This window comes from Charadrius vociferus, unplaced genomic scaffold, assembly GCF_000708025.1.
Source record: "Charadrius vociferus isolate BGI_N301 unplaced genomic scaffold, ASM70802v2 scaffold566, whole genome shotgun sequence".
Taxonomy (NCBI): Eukaryota; Metazoa; Chordata; class Aves; order Charadriiformes; family Charadriidae; genus Charadrius; species Charadrius vociferus.
Window position 1 is genome coordinate 801,104 of NW_009649031.1, and position 17,280 is coordinate 818,383.

The following is a 17,280-nucleotide window of genomic DNA, read 5'->3' on the forward strand; positions in this document are numbered from 1 at the left end:
TGCTCTGCTCCCTGCTGCCACAGCTACTACTCTGACATGAGCAGAAGTCCCTCTGCCACCAGTGTCCAGTCGCACGATGCCACAGGCACACATGTGTGAGAGGGCTCTTCCACCTGTCTCATCCCAGGGTTAACTTGTTCCCACCACGGGATGTGGCCCCTAGCCTTTTGGCCACACAATTCTGATCCAACGGTGATGTAGGGGGAGGGACACATGGCTTTTGAATACCTTTCAGAGGCTCTATCGCCTGCCTGAAATATTTGACACCACCATCTTAGGCGCATTGTTTAAATTCAGCATTTCTCAAATCCTCCTCTGGAAAATGGGGACAAGAATAATCCCACTTCCCAAAGCATTGGTTGTCTTATGTATTTAAAGCAGGAATTTTTAAGCAGATCTGGATAAAAATTTATGGGGAACATATTACTTTCAAAATTTTTTTAAGGGCTGTGCAAGAAATTGGGTTAAATACAGCAAAGGAACTTAATAAAAATCTTATGTTGTGGTTGGAAATTTGGCTGAGTTTGCTATTAAAAGAGATACGATACATGAATAAATAAGTCACCCAAATATGAAATCAAAATTTCATTTTAGGTGCAAATTTTCTTTTAACGGAATTAAAATATTTGCTTTAGAAGAAAATAGGATTTTTTTTTTTCATATTTTATTTTACTAGTCAAAATAAAACATTTCTATTTTTGTTAATCCACAATTATATTTTACTTGATTATGCAGTTTGGCCACTAAAGTGAAAGATCTAATATTTGCCAGCCCTACTCACAGTTTGTTTTGGGCTGTATTAGAGCACTACCTGGCACAAGTGGGCAACACCAAATCTGGTACCTTCTATGGGACATATCAACGCAAAATAGCAATAAGAAGGAGTCAGGAGAGGTGGGTTATTTGTTAACTGTCTTATGCTGTTCTCTGAGTGCTTACTGAAATCTTTTTGTGCTTTGTCTGGCAATAGTGTTGTCTTCATTTAAAAAAAAAAAAAGAGGACAATAATACTTACCCGTGCTTTTAAACAACCTGTGAGATAGTTATATGAGAGATGGCACGTATACATAAAATATTATTTTCATGAGGATGATGGTGATGGAGTTAGAGAACAGGTACAGCTTTATATATTTATTATTAATGTGAAAATGGGCCCTCTGTTTTCCAGTATACACAGTCAATGCAAAATTTATAGCTGAATTCAGAGAAATGCTGAACCTGGGGTAAAACGGGCAAGATTAAACATTCCAGCAATGCTTGCAAGCAGGGATGGAAGATACTTGTTTGCAATTAGCTGCAGCATCCAGAAGGTCATAGTCTTGGCTAGGGTTTTTAATGCTCTACTCAAAAGGACTCTAAACAGTTGAGAAGAGGCCTTTTAACAAGAGAGTCAGAACAGAAAGCACAGGTCAAAGACATGGATAAAGCTTCTAAAAAATCCATATTCAGAATGCAGCTGTCATACAGAGCCCATTTTCTACAGACTACCAGCAGTATATGATAGTGGAAAAAATGTCATACCAAGTTTTAGCACAGTCAGAACTTTCTGATACTTTTCATTAGGGAACGCATTTAATCATTATCTCTTCTGTTATTAAGACGTCAAAACACACATCACTGAAATAGTCCTAAATCATATACAGCTGTAGGATGTAGAAAACAGGGGTTCCAATGAGAAAAGAAGCCTTGTTGGATATAATTCCTACCAATAGACGGAAATCAAAGAAAACTGTGAGAACAGTTTTCAATAGCATTGTCAATGAGAGAGCTGTATTTAGCAGAGACAGGTTAGGAAATTCACAGAACACAATAGGGTGCAATTATAACAGACTATGAGGAAAACATCTTAAAGAATCAAGAATTCTCAAGAGTTATTTATCAGGAGGGGTTTTCAGAAAATATTAGAATCCATCAGCACCAAAGGGAGATGGGGAACATGCAAGACAAAACAGACGGGATTTCTTCTGAAAAGCTTTCAAAGAAGAAGAGGCAGCGAACACGGATTCAGAAAACACTAGACAAAGGTCTGAGGGTCCAAACTGAGACTAGAAAAAGAAGGAGCCATATGGATGAGAGAGGAGGAAAAGATTAGGAAAGTTTGTAGGAAAGAAGCAAAGGTTACTCTTTGCCAAAAGGGTTAAAGGGATTAAGAAGGTTTTCATGAGCTCGGTAATGGAAAGAAGAGAGATAGAGACATAATAATAATTGATGAGGGAGATGTAACTAATCAAAATTCAGTTGCCTAAGAAAATAAACTCTTTTTAAAAGAATCCAACAAGGGGATCAATAAAAAGAGGGGGGTGAGCCTGCTAGAATTAATGCAAATGTAAGTAGAGAAATATCTAGAAAGCCTGAAACATATGCAAATCAGCAGATCCAGACAAGGTACGTTGTAGGGCATAAAGAGAGCCAATACACCAAGTTAACACACCATTAGCGATCAATAGTGAATGCTCATGGAAAACTGGAAACAGCCCAGGAGAGCAGCAATAAGTAAACACAATACTGAGCTTAGAGAGGAGGAAAAGGGAATAATCATGGGAATCACAGATCACTAAACACTTGCTGTAGCCTGTGATTAAAACAAATTAAATAAAGACTCAGAGGAGAAAAGGAGAGTGCTTTCTTGGAGTGAAATGTCAAAGAGACATAAAGGCAGTGAGGTGGCTCTCCTGGCTGCTAAGGGTACTATGCACAAACGGGGTACAAAGAGGAAAAAAGACAGCAAAAAGGACAAACGCAGAATCTCCCCTTTCTTTCTTGGAACAAGTGAGTGGAGGAGGTGTACCAGGCAGAGACAACGGGATACATCAGAAGCCCCTTTGGGAGATCTCCCACTAGTGCATGTATTTATACTGCAGAGCTTAGTTTTTAACGTATTTCTGGGTGGAGTGGATGTTTTAAGGCTTCCACATACACCGCTTGTGTCTGTAATAGTGGCAAGTTGATCTGAACAGATTTTTCAAAAAGCCTTTAGCAGTGAGATGTTGAAATCTCATTGAAAGCTGATGTTTGCTCAAGGCTTAACTCTCTTATCTCCCTTCTTCTCTCCCTCACCTATGAAGATCACAGCCTTAATCTATCAAATCGACATATGATATATAAACTTCAAGAAAATATCTGGATGTCTATTGTAGAAAAGTCTACTTTTGAAATAAATTGTAATTGGCTTGGATTCACCAATCGATGCGTGGAGAAAAGCCGTCCTAAGGAGCCAAATATAACACAAACTTTGTTTTCAGGGGAGGAGATCTATAGGGATTAGAGTCAGCATTATCTTCACTAAAGATATAAAAGAGCTACTGACTGATATAATCCTCGTGTTAGCCCATAACATTAAATTGGAGAGAGTATTGGAACCAAGGAAGCAGAAAGGAAAAGAGAAGTGAAACATGGAGAGAATATAGCAAAATGGGACTTGGCTCAAAACAGTAGAAATGAGAGAGTTCCAGGAAAATTTCAATGGAAATCCTGGAAACCTGGAGAAATATTAAAAAATTAGATGTGATTTTTACAGTGGAGAATAACAATGCAGAAAATCTATATGAAAGCATCATGTCTAGATAATGAAATACTATATCCTCTCTTTACAGTTCTGTGAAAGTTGTATTTGTTGGAATATTGTGGTTACTTCTTGGCAAAACAACTCCAAAAAGGAAAAACTGAGGGAGTTGCAAAGAAAGAGGTAAAAAAGTCAGATAAGGGGCACAGAGATACTCATTTACAAGAAATGATGAAATGAAAGAACAATGGCGTGTGATTTCTGGGGTAAGCCAAAGACAAAAGGGAGCAAACAACAGTCTATTAAATTGAGTGATACTAATTCATAAAAAGTGAGTGATGGATAAAATTGGTAAAAGAGAATAATGACAGTACTTTGACAGGGAAAAAAAAGGGCTAGTTATTAAGGCAATATACCCAGCCATAAGATTTTTTCTAAGCTAGTGAATTGTTCCCTTTGGTAAATGAAAAAAATCTAAGCTGCCTGATACATTTAAATGTACATTCCACAAAGGTGTACAAAATATTTTATGGGACAGCATTTTGGCAGAGAAATCAACCCCTTTTGTTCTCTGAGGTCTTATCCACCTGTGACATCAATGGTTTTATTTCTATGGTGTCCCTGATGATTTATATAGGATGAATTTTTAATCATATAATGTATCCTTTACTGACATCAACAGTGTTTTATTCAGAACACATTCAATGCTTCCTGTTATTGACTGAATCACTCAAAGCCCTGCCTCTTGGGCATACCAAATCTGTTAAGTTACTTCCTCGCAGTTGCTGGCTTTATTTGGCTAGTCGCAAGTTCTTGGGACATTCATCAAAATGATGATTAGCATGTCTTTGTGTGCCGGCACAAAGATTACTTCTGAATAGGAGGACTGTAGGTATGTAATGTCCACGCAAGATCTGGCCCTCAAAAATAGCATCCTTTGGGCTTTGCTCTTTCATGTTGGTATTCATAGCCTCCTGTGAACTTCCGTTTGATTTCAAGTCATCCCTGGATTATTGCCATATTCCTCCACCTCTTTCTAAGCAGCCGCAAATAGAATCAATTATACTCTACTATAGAAAGGTGACATTTGTGTCCCAGGACACTTTGAAAGTTGAGGGAGGAAATGGGGATTACTTCTTTATCACGATGTTGCTGAATATATCAAGGCTAGAATGTTCCTGTTTTATCATGACATTTTGTTATAGCACTAACAAAGGACATAGTTTTCCAGCCTCCACGTTAGGATCACAGGGTGTATTTATCTCAAAAAGACATTTAAACATGAAGGATACCTAATCCCCTGAGAGAAAAATTCCTGAAGCGGTCTTCCAATTCCTTCTAGTTATAATGCTTCATATCATTATTTTAAAGTTGTGAGTTTTTTTGGTAAGTATATATACATTTTTTCCTGAGACTAGGATGTCAAATATTTGAGTCTCCTTCCTTTAGAGTCCAGGACCTTTTCTTTCTGAAGATGAAGTTCAATATGCCCAAAAGTATTCTGGCAAGGAGGATTGCTCCTTAAAGAAATCCTTCATGGCTAGAGGATTTCTGGTTACTGTGAGTGGAGTTTAGCCCACCTAAGTGCACAACTCATCTCGTTACCCTGGGCTCCCTTTATAGTCAATGGAGAGAAACAGACACTTTTAGAAGATGATTCATCTGACCTAATTTAAATGTTGATTTCGGTCGGAGATGAGACACATTTACCTAACTACATTGGCTCCAGATCCTCATTGACTATAAAGGGGCCTCAAATGACAGGTTCAGATGCAGATGTCTATGTTTAGTTTAGTAAATTCCACCCCATATGACACTACGAATCAGCAGGCCTGGAGAAGATGAGCTCTGGCTTTGTGATGGGTCTCTTTCCTGTTGTCCTGTCAAGATTTCTCCATGCGATTGCTCCTGCTGGGCACAAACGTGCCACCAGCTTTATAGCAGAATTGGGAGAGGTGTGATGCATGTTGGTACTATGTCATCCTTTCTCTTTCACTAATTCAGTCCCCCAAAACCACCACTGCTTCCAATCTCAGGGAGTTATGGAGTTCCCTAAACTCCCAGGACATCACGCAAAACCTCCAGTTCCTGATTTCAAAGAGAGGAATCCATTACTCTCTATTAATAAAGGCAAAGTTATATGTCAATAAAATGCTAAATCTAAATGGGGAAAAAAAACCAAGAATTCAGCAAGTAGGATATAAGGAATTTAAAGCCTGGAGTCGCTCAGTGTACAGTACAAACATATATTTTTGGTATTCATGTTTATAAGGACAACATAATGCTACAAATTGAAAATAAATGTCAATGTGTACACATCAAGAAACAATGACTGAGCTGCACTTTCACAAACATCAACTGAATGATACCAGGGCTTACTAGTTAGTATCTTCATGTCAGCTACTTAAGCTGTTGAACCTTTCTTGGGTCTATGCGCTAACAGGGAAAGAAATGGTAATCTGTGACAGATAACAGATGCCCTCCAGTGAACTCAAGGTACAGATCTGCCAAGTCAGCAGATGCCATTCTTAGAGCTACTTTTCAGTGGGAAAACACGTGCATATTTGCTCCTAAAATAAGACAGTAACATTATAGATGATTTTGTGGTTTTTTTTTTCCAAAGCCTCTTGGAATCCTATCTTGATTTATAATGTGCATTTTCCAAGCTTTCCAATTATTTATATAACATCAAAATCCTCTCTCTTCTTTACTAAGACTGTAATACCTGCTATGCACTTTTGCTTTCCTACTGCTTGACAAATATGTATTCTTACAAGCCATAAACCCCACATATATCGGTGACATGCACTACGGAGATGGTGCAATGGATTGCATGCAGTATCAGGTAGGAAAGTTGTTTCTGTTACCTCTTTTTGCCCTACCGGAGGTGGTGGCTGAGCCTTCAACTGCTTATCCACGTGCAACTCACTTAACTCTTCACAAATCTCAGAGTTCTGACTCCGGACGCCTGGGCTTTGGCATCGCTGCCCCCTCAGCTGCAGCTGTTTTTCCTGCTGGAAATAATCCTAGATGGGTTTATTTTCTTTTTCTTTGATAGCATGCTTATTTCTTAAGGAGAACTTCCCAGCTAAAAGAGAAAAAAGCCTGGACTATACTTGTCAGGGGACAACATCTTAAAGAAAATGGCAAGAAACAAGATAACACAAGCTTATGCTGTAACTTTTGAGCTTTAGTAACTGAATAAGTCAAGATATCTGGCTATAGAAAATGGAAATACAAATAGGCCAACTTTTTTTCTGAGCTGTTGTTGCTGGGGTGGGCGGAAATCCCCTTGCAATCTCTATTTTGAGTCTGGTTTTCGAGACACATGCTTCCTCCAGTGACCTGAGGCGCACAGAAAGGTATTTGCAGTTCAGTCAAATAACCGAGGGGTGTACTCTGAAGTCGCGGCGACAGTATTACAGCTGGAGAAAAGCACGAGCGCAGTACCCAGCGCCATGCTGTGAGTCTGCTTGAAACAGTGTGGAAAAAAAAACCCGCACCCAGAGGAGACAGGACGCATATTGAAGAAGAAGAAAATGCAAAGTTCAGAGGAAGAGATAAAAGGTACCTAAAAGTAGATGTGGAAAAACTGCAGGTAAACACATAAACGCATGCAGCTCCTATTCAGCAAAACACTTAAGACTACTTTGCACTCTGATGCCGACAGGACTTAACCACAGGTTGAAAGGAGAGCGCATCCTTAAGTACTTCACTAAAAAGGGATGGACTCTGGAATCAGGGCAATAATTTCTTTTTCCTGCAAAAACATCTGACTAGAGCCAGTGCTTGCTAGTATGAGCAGTGCCATTAAATCCAGCCACCGCTTCCTGGGGTGATGATTATTGCTGCCGAGGTCTCTAGAAGTACTCCCAGGACTAATGGCAGAGGAGACGCTGTTTGCAGGGTTGGTCCCTACACCTGGAGATCCAGGTTCTTTGCTGGTGTAAATCAGTGTGGCTTTATTGATTCACTTGAGACAGGGGTTTCTCTGAAAACTCCATAGTAGTGGATAGTACTCAGCACTACCAGCGTTCATGCCATTACTAACGCTGCTACTAAAATATTAATAAAACTTTTGTTGATTTCAAAGGGTTGTGCTGAATTGCTTACAGAAGGGCTTCCATGCTGAGAAAAAAAATTACAAGCATAACAGGATTTCAACAGTAATTATTTAAACCTATTTATCTTTCACTTGTCCACCTTTTTTTTTTTTTTTTTTTTTTTCCCTTCCTTGGCTTGACTGACATTCAACGTTATTCATGTATTAAGTGAGTTTCCCTTCCCCAGGGAGCCGCAGCCTACCCGCCTCAGTTCTAAAGCCACATCACCACAGGAAGTCCCTCAAGAGGTACCAGGAGCAGAAAAACACTTTATTCCAAATATAACTATCTGAAAGAACAGATGACACAAAGGAAGCAGTTGGTTAAGCAAATTGCTCCCCGTATAAATGCTTTCGGACTGTCAGGTTTGTACCAGTCCTTTCAAATGTCGTTCTGTGTTTCTAGCAAATTAATTCAAAATCAAATTACTTGTTTCCTGCTTCAGAGGGCATGTGGTCTAAAATATATTCTAACTTTAATAAATTAAATTATGCGTGTCCAAGCCTGTACCCTCTGCATAAGAATGTATTACGTACAATTTCTAGGCACAGTTTAGCACTGATCTTCACAGACCAGAGATTGCTCCAAAATCATCGAGTTACAGTTCCATCCCTGTCAAAAAGTAACACTCTTTAAGGTGCATCTTTAGAAATAGTGTAATATTCAGGGGAGATGCTAACATGGAAGGCACAGTATGCACAAGTAAGACGCTCAGCCATAAAAAGGGCTTTTTTAATGCAATGTGCATACGACGTAGCACCAAGTAATCTTAATGGCACGATATTGGTTATAGCACTAAAACAACAGAAACAATTGTTTCATGTTAAAAGTGCAATGCAATCTGAGGTGACACCTCAAGTTCATTTACGCAGAAAGGTTGTGCACTCAGATTCATTAGAAACTATGCAGTGTATGAGAACAGACTGTGTAGCTCAGTTGATCTGACGAATACTCAAGTTGTTAAGCAAATTATTACACTGAGCTCCAGTCAAATGCCAAACTTACACCAATTCTCTATTTACTAACCCCTCTGCATGGTACCAAGACTTAGCAACGCTTTCCTAGAGACTAAACTCCAGGAAATGCGGACCCAGCTACTTCCCAGAAATCACACTTGTACCAAGTATTCGATGAGTTAATGTTAATTAAAACTGATGAAATATATCCTGGCAAATTATCCAATGGGGGAAACAGGCGCATGTGCTCGGACAATGATTTGGTTCATCACCATGTATTTTTCAGACTTGTCCTGCAAATTTATAAGGTGGGAGAAAAATCTCTAAGAAAAACAGACTCTCCAAAAGAACCTGGTTGTGCAGATTGATCCCCAAAGGAGTGTTAAGGAACCAACTGAGTTTTTACAAACAACTGGTGCCAGCCCTGGCAAACCACTCTCGCGGGATGCGACAGTCTCGTTTCCAGCACACAGCACCTGAAGATCAGCACAGACCTGTCTGAGGAAAGGTGCCTTTGGTTTGTGTTGTTTAATTTCGGACTGTTTGGTTTTGTTCTGATTCCAGATGATTCGCTCTTCTGGCAGCAACGGCAGCAGGTTTATCTCCTGTAAAGCTCCCCACCGTGGGTGGTTTATATAATTTGTTTTTAATTTTTGTATCAAGTGCCATGTTGCCAAGGCAATACACATTATGTTAATATTTATTGATTCAGTTGTTTTCATAATTTATAAAGTAAAACTATTCAGCAGTGCGAAAAAAAAAAAAAACAAAAAAACCAACAACCAACAACTTTGTGCATGCAAACAAAGGGTTGGGAGCCCAGGACAGACCTCATCTCCTTTAAAGCATCAACCAAAAGTTTTCTCACCACTGCTCTGATCTGGGCCCTAAAAAGAGGTGATCTGCCAACTCCGTACCAGTAATTAGCACATGGAGGAGGATGGACCCAGTGTTGTCCCCTCGCATGCTGCAGGTCAGCTGTAGCACCAGAAAAACAGCAACCAGATTGAAAACAGAGTATAATCTGGGTGACATCTCAAGTGTGTTTGTGCACGGACCCACATACTTGTTTGCTGACACAAATAAATACAAAGGCTCCACACTGCGTTCTGCCTCTGAAAAGCACGGATCGGCTAATTGTTTCAGGCTCAAATGGGGATTAGTGCAAATGCCGCTCCTTTGGAAAGAGGAATTGCTGTTGGCAAAACAAGACAAATACCTGTCATCGGCACGGATTCACTTTATTCGTTCCCCATGGAAATATCATTTTTTCCATCCTGTGCAAACAAATTTAGAAAGAGGATCCCAGGACCTGCCTTTCGGGTGGTGATCAGCTCAGATGGGTGCTCCTCATGCTTCACTCACTCCCTAGATCATGACCCTGGCTTGCAACATTTGTTCCCCCATTCCCTGGCCCCAGTCGTTGTGAGAAGCAACGTTGACGTGCAAAGCCTTTGATAGCAGGAAGCTTCCCCTCCCAAGCAGGTGTGGAGGCAAGAAATGGGAATCAGTTCTGGAGCCCTCCCCCCTTGCAACCGTCACTGCAGAGCCAGAACGCATGGATGAAGGATGTGGCACGATAAAGTTAATTTAAGTTATTTTATGAGGTGGACAGGATATCCCCTGTCTCTGATGAGACAGTGCAAATGCAAACTGCCTTTTCTGCAGTCCACAGTGCAATAGGAAACTTCAACCCTGTGCATCTTCTCTGCTCCCCACGAGGGCAACGCGTCTCTCTGCCTCTTTGATGACCAATTTTGAGACACTAATGTGATTTCAGGGATGTCCACATTCTTCAGTCACTTTCCAGGAATGAGCTGGTCAGGTCATTTACAGGAGCAGACTGGGAGCGGTGGAGGCTCGTCCTGGTCCCCCCACATACAAGTCTGTACAAACTTGGCCATACTGGTGGGACCCTGTTTTCCCACGGGACACTGTCCATCAGAGGAAGCACCATCAGCAGACAAGGATGCTGGCCACAGAAATATGGCTGCTTTAGCCATTCATAGGTGATCAACACCATGAAATTGAGCCTTCTAGAGAAATGCAGTTCAATAGAACAGCAATTAGTCCTTTAATAGATGACAACATATTTTAACCTGCAAAGCTTCCTGTAGCCAGTTTTTGGATATGAAAACCATAATAGGAGTCTGAGGAGCTTTTCATGCATAATGAATCTAGTTCAGCAGTGTGACACATATAGTTACAAGAGGACTGTTTACTCTGCAGAGTAGTTGTTGATGTTTATGTTCCTCCTTATATACAGCTACGGATTTCATACAATTACCGTGCCTGGTAGCAATTGGCATCCTTTCTCAGCAACAGTTTGCGTCTAGTAACTGGCACCCTTCCTCGGCAAAGAAGCCAAGAAGTAAATGATGGTGAAAACTGAAATGTTTATATCCTACCTCTGCATAAATGGAGGAGGGTGCAGATTGCAACGCTGCTGAAATACAGCGGGCTTGCATTTCTGCCTGGGTGGTACCTGTTTCGTGTGTAAACGGGAGACTACAGTCTGCAGAGCTGCTGGGCTGACAACTCTCAGACATGCTGAACTCAGTCTTTCTGAAAAGTCTTGAAAAATCTGAGCTAAGACACTGAGAGGACTCGTGCTACACTATGTGCCTTTACAAGTGCATTTTATTATCAGACTACAGCGTTTGCAGTACTGATGTAAAGCATGTGAAGTTCTACCTTAAGGTTGCAACACATGTACATAACTTAACACCTGCAAATTCCTCAGAGAGGGTGTAAAAACAGGAAAGAAAGTCTAAACCTGATTATCTGAGACTGGTCATCCCCACTCTCCATGCTCTGCCACCTGGTCGGAAACAGCAGGAACAACCAGACTTCAGGCAAGCTTAGTAGAAGAATTTTTTGTTCAGTTTTTCAGCACTTATCTACCCCTCCCAGTCTTTTCTCTTGCTATTATCTATGCAAAAGCCAGAAACAATCTGGGGCAAAGGGAGCAGTCAAACGTCAGAATTAGAAGATGCTGCTCATATTTGCCATGTGAATCTACATGGATTTTTTTCTTTTTCACGATGACCCAGCCTTTATAGGACCCCGCTTACTAAAACCCAAATCACTAATACATGCATACAGAAGAGCAATGTGGGAAAAACAGGTTAAACGCAATAGTCCCCGAGTTCAGAAACAGCACTGGCCTGTTGCACATCTCCTGGTAAACGCATTGGTAGATGAAACTATGCCCCTCTACTTGGATGTCTGCAGGTCCCAACGGAGTTTCCAATTGAGCTGTCATCTGTCAGAGTTAATGCCATCATAGTTTGAACTTACACCTGTGTAGCTAAACACAGAACTTGTCCTCCTGGTGCACCTCAGAAACTCATCTTTTTTTTTCCCCCTGAAAGTTGTAGGGTATTCGGAAGCCAAGTGCAGTACTTGTTCTAAAAAATAATGCACCTGTGAGTACTTAGCTGGATAAAAATACCAGAATCTGTCCCTTAAAATTCAGAATGGTGAAGGCTAAGACTGGCCAGAAACCACAGCTGCTCAGCAGAGGCTGTTAACAGCAAAACCTCCCTTGGAACCAGCCTGGCCTGCTATTTTCTTTCATTTTGAATAAAGGTGAACTAAAACTTCACCAGACAAACATCATCACAGCCGCTAGACACTGGTCTCTGCACAAGCGCAGGATGCTTTGCCAAACACTGTCCCTCAAGGAGGGAAAGACCAGTTTAAAAAAAGGAAAGAGCAGTTTAGCAGTGCTCCTCCATGGATTAATCCAGAATATTTTAAGTCTTTGAACTCCGACCGCAGAGGAGCAAGGCACATTATTTCTAATGACTTCTGCCTTCCTGGCCTAAGATCTTTTCCCACACTGCGCAACACACTGCCCGTAATAAAACACAGATTCATTATTCCAAGGGTTGACTCTGAAAATTAGTCTAAGTGGGAGAACTTGGCAAAAAGATGGACTGCCAAAGTTAATTTAGCCTGTTATCAATTCAACAGGCTTAAATAGGCAGCAAAAGTGTTTCATAAGTGTTCATTGTTCAGAGTTCAAGCTAATACCTTCTGCTAAATTGCATTTTGAAGTTTAATCACAATCTACTTTATGTTTCTTTTGGTAATTGGGATCTGTCCACAGTATAATATGAAGAACTCCAACTAATGGGCTCCTCTGATGGAAGTTTAAATTTTGGAAGTTTGCCTCAAGGTACAGTGAGTGAAAGTGCCTCAAATAACCAGGAACCTTTCACCCAAAGAAGATGTCGATATTTTCATCATTAGGGAAGTCTCATATTATCACAGACAATAACAACAAAATAACCGTTATTTTAAATTTTGCTATTTTGGGCCATAATTAATGAGAATAATTTCAACCCCCTGACACAGGCACGCACGCACTGTCTCACTTGGCACAGGAGCCGCTGGGGAACTGGCTGCTGTTCATTTTGTCCAAAATGTTAAATGTCGGCATTTTCTTTACCAAAGGGAGAAACAGTGAGAAATGCTCATTTCTGGGCAGCGTTTCGCTCCAGGGAGAGATATGGATACTGGGAAATGGCACCCAGTAAGCTGTGACTGACGCGTAGTCCACGGTCTGGGCACTTGTCCAAATGCATGTTGTCAAGTCCGCTACGCCTGATATCAGCTCTTTCAATGCCAGGATTTTTTATTTTTTTTTCTCTCTCTCCTCTCCCTTCTCTTTCTCTCCTCCATCAGCTCCCTGTATTTCCTGCACCTTAGGCATTATGCTGCGGACAAATATATTTCCCTGCCACCGCGCACTGAATAAGCACCCTAAAACCTTTGTTTGCAGTGTGACTGCTCTAATCACGTCAGCAGAGATCTGTCACGGAGTCTTCTTCTGCCCCATCGTACTGAAACAAAACAAACACAAATGTCTTCCTATATGTAGAAGCAAAGAGGAGGGCATAAGTGCTTTAAATCTGCTACTGTGATTTACAGTCCTTTTTTTTCTTTTTCTAATGGCCTTGCTGCTATTCTTCTGAAGACAATAAATACAGAAATGTTCTATTTTATTGCTAAAAATAATTAGCAAATAATTGAGTTCTATGCAGTTTTCAATAAATAGAAAGCAAAACATACAGTTTAAAAAGGGAGAAATCCAGGCAAACTATGTATGTAATAATAATGTAAAATCCCCACTATCTTACTTAATGATTAGTAAAATATTGGCCTAAATATAGCTGACGAGAAGAATGCTCTAAAATTTATTGTATGCTGCATGCATGTATACACGTGGGCTCATTCTCCTGCCAGTAAGAACTGGGGAGTCATCCACAGAATTCAAAGGTATTTTATCCATTTGCACTAAAAGAGAACGTGTCCCACAGACTGTAACTGAAAACAGACAGAATATAAACACTGTTTGAAAGGGCATTACGGTTCCTGACAATAAAGTATATTTCCTGCAGTAAAAGGCTGAAATTAATGTACCCTGTCAAATAAACACAGGACTTCATGGTATCTCTGATTTATAGACGTTAGAATTATTAGGAGCATAAGACATTGTCACAAACAATTTTATATCAAAATCTTTATGCACTGGCATTTTTACAGCAATTTTCAATAATTTCAGCTACACTTGTGTCAACCTGGAATAATTCTATTGACTTTTATAGAATCATTTCAGGTTTAGGAGCAGGCCTGTAATGTGCAGAAATTACACAGTAAAATTTCCACTGTATACAAAGGAAACAGATGTGGGTCCAGATGCAGATGGTGAACTCTCTGTTACCTGAGACATTGCAGTCTTTTTTCCATCTTACAAATGATGTATCACAGCTAAAATAAACTTACAGTCTCTGTGCAGAAATTAGTGGTTGAAGTCTTTGACCCAGTGATATGAGAAAGCTAAACCATGATGATCCTTATGGCCCTCTCTGACCTCAAAATTATGAATCCCTCACTGGTAGAAACACGCAAAAAAAGCCATCAGAAACAGTTTCACCTTGTCAAATGAAATAAAATGAGTTGGTAATTGTGAAATAACTACGGGGAAGAAGAGAATAAAAGCTTGGGGTTTTGATTTCAGTTCAGGGCAATATAGAAACTGTGCCACTGAATAGAGACTGTGGTGGCAGCCAGTTCTAGCATTGATGTGTACAGAGGCAGTTACTCATCTAAAGTCTGGAAACCTGGTTTTCCTGGGAGGTGCATTTGGTGGAGCCTGGACAAGGGTGTACACAAGGGGGGTGGGGGTGGGTGGGAATAAAAAAAGAGAAAAAAATGTGAATACGATGGAGAAAGCAAGGCGTGCTGTGGAGCAATGAATACTCATTCGGTGTGCACAGCCCAGGCAATGTACACTTCTCCGGTCCTCTGTGCAGACCCAGACTCAAACCTCTTGAAAAATCACAGCAGAGGTGCTACTCTGCCTTGGAGGGGGTCTAGGAAAAGCACACCGAGAAAACGCAGCTGGGAAACCCTGAGAGGCAACTGGGAAACCCTGAGAGGCAACGAAAGATGCTATCTCCTTCCCACAGGCAATACTCCCTGCCAGGTCACAGGAAGGTGAGCCCTAACAGGCACAGCAACAACTCTCTGCTATTTAAGGATTTCCGGAGCCAGGGGTAAACCTTGGGCAAGAGGATCGACCAGCCCTCGGCCATCTTTGCAGGCTCAGGATGGCACAAATTGGCTATGGGTGGGATCTGGGACCTGGTGGCCGCGCACGGAGAGGCAGCGCTCCCACGGCGCACGTGCCTGGTGTCGGGGAAGGGGTAAGAAGCTGCAAAGCGCTCCGTCCCAGCAGCAGGCAGCCAGCACTTTCCATATGACCCAATTAGCCACTCCGTCGGAACAAATCAATAATGGCATTTTCTGAAGACAAGCAGGCAAGTGCTGCTGGCTCGGCACTGTGCTGCATGTGAAAATACAAAGGTGTTATCTCTGTGGAAAGCAGCATCCGTGCTTGGCTTTGTCACGGCAGAGGGGGCGAATGCGAGATGCTTTTCAGACTGCTGCGGCCAAAAGCCACACTAGCCACCGCAGCGTGGATGATCTTTGCAGTGGCATGTTATAGACAGATCAAGTTGAGGGCAGCAGTTTGAGTAAGGCAGTATACGTAGTAATTAAATATAAGAACGGGGAGAAAGCAATAAGAACCCTATTGGGCTGACTCAAACAACAAGGAAATGGTCAAGGCATTTTCTTAGGTTGTACTAATAAAATTTGCTGACTGTAGGAACTCATCAATGCAGAAAAGGATCCCGATAGCATACAGAAAGACCTGGACATCCTTGAGGTCTGGAGTAACACAAATGAGACAGAGTTGAACAGTATAAGTGCAGAACACTTTACTGCAGGGACTGATTCAGGACACCCAACATTACTCATCTGCAGCCTCCTTTTAGTCCATTGATCACAGGATTCCTCTGAACCACAAAGTGATGTCACTGTAAAAAAGGCACGCACCATTCTGGCTACAGCTGTGGGAACCCTGAAGGTTAAGCAATACTAAAGTAGGAATTTTGAAGATTTAAGCTTTGGACATATATCTAATGTAAATGGTACAAACCCCTCTGATGTCTGAAACTGTCAGTGTAGTTAAACTGCAGGTAAGTTCTGGTAGAATCCACTGTGTCAGGTGGACTGGACTATGCACACTGAGTTGTCCCATCACCTTACTGTCCCCATAATCTGGTTCTTACTCCTGCAGGAGACAGAAAGTTGATGTCACATGTGAAAAGATGGTTTTTATAAGCAATTACAAGACACACTATGGAGGTTCAAGAAAACAATTTCCACATTTTAATCATCTAGGAAGCCAGTGTGAGTACCCAAAAGAACCTTGAGAAGATGCAGTCAGCATGTTACCGTGGCTCCTGCTGAGCTTTTAGGAACTGCTTTCCTGCTAGGACAACCCATCTTTAAATTATAGATCTCAAAGACAGAGGAAAAATGGAAGACAGTTGTTCTTGTTCTCATTATGAGGCTAAATTTATCATCAAATCCTGAAGAAATCTTGTGGACTGACAGGGAGAGACTTCCCCAGCTCTACGAGCAGGGCAAGGAGGGGGGGTTCAATAAAGACATATGCTGAAACGTTGCAGTGACGGGCATCAACACATGTATCGTACAGTAATGACAACTGAATTAAGTTCAAGGTGGTCCTTTCTCAGCCTCTCTCCTCTTCTGCCAGCTTCTCGCACCTCTGCTGACTTCTATTGTTCAGTTTTTCTTTCTGATCCTTTCACCATATGTGTGGGCTACAGGCATGCGTCTCCTGGCTCTCCAAGCCCACAGATCATCTCACTTGCGTCTCAGTAATCAAAGGAGATTTAGAAGCTATCAGGTGGGCTCGTTCCTTCGAAACCCTGTCAGTGACAGTGCCACAAATTGGCAGCTTTCAGGAAGACGGCTGCTGCCAGTGTAAGCTTTGATAATAGAAATGGCAGCTGAGATTTAAACTTAGACATTTCTATTACTCAGAGGAAAATATGCAGTCACAGAAGGGTTTCTCATCACCCGAAATTTCAAACTGCTGCCCGTAACACTGCGGGCCCCATTTCTCATAGCCACAATGGCTTACTTTAGAGTAATTTTGTGACTTTTTGGGAAGAGTCCGGCATTGCTACAGGAGCTGTAAGCTGAGCTGATCATCACCCTAAAATACCTCATCGGGATCAACAACTTTGCGGTTCTGCCCAAGACCAGCCTTCCTTTAGCCTCTCCATCACGATAGAGGAGTCTGGACTGATGTGAGCACACAAGGAACAGAACT

At 41.4% G+C, this 17,280-nt stretch overlaps 1 protein-coding gene across 1 annotated transcript in view; it reads right to left on the minus strand.

Moving 5' to 3' along the window:
- LOC104288900 (sodium channel protein type 5 subunit alpha-like) overlaps window positions 1-17,280 on the minus strand; it is a 175,031-nt gene that overhangs the window by 49,491 nt on the left and 108,260 nt on the right. The window contains exon 17 of the mRNA XM_009887773.1: window positions 16,715-16,746. Coding sequence (XP_009886075.1) covers window positions 16,715-16,746 — 32 coding nt within the window. The remainder of the gene's footprint in view (window positions 1-16,714; window positions 16,747-17,280) is intronic.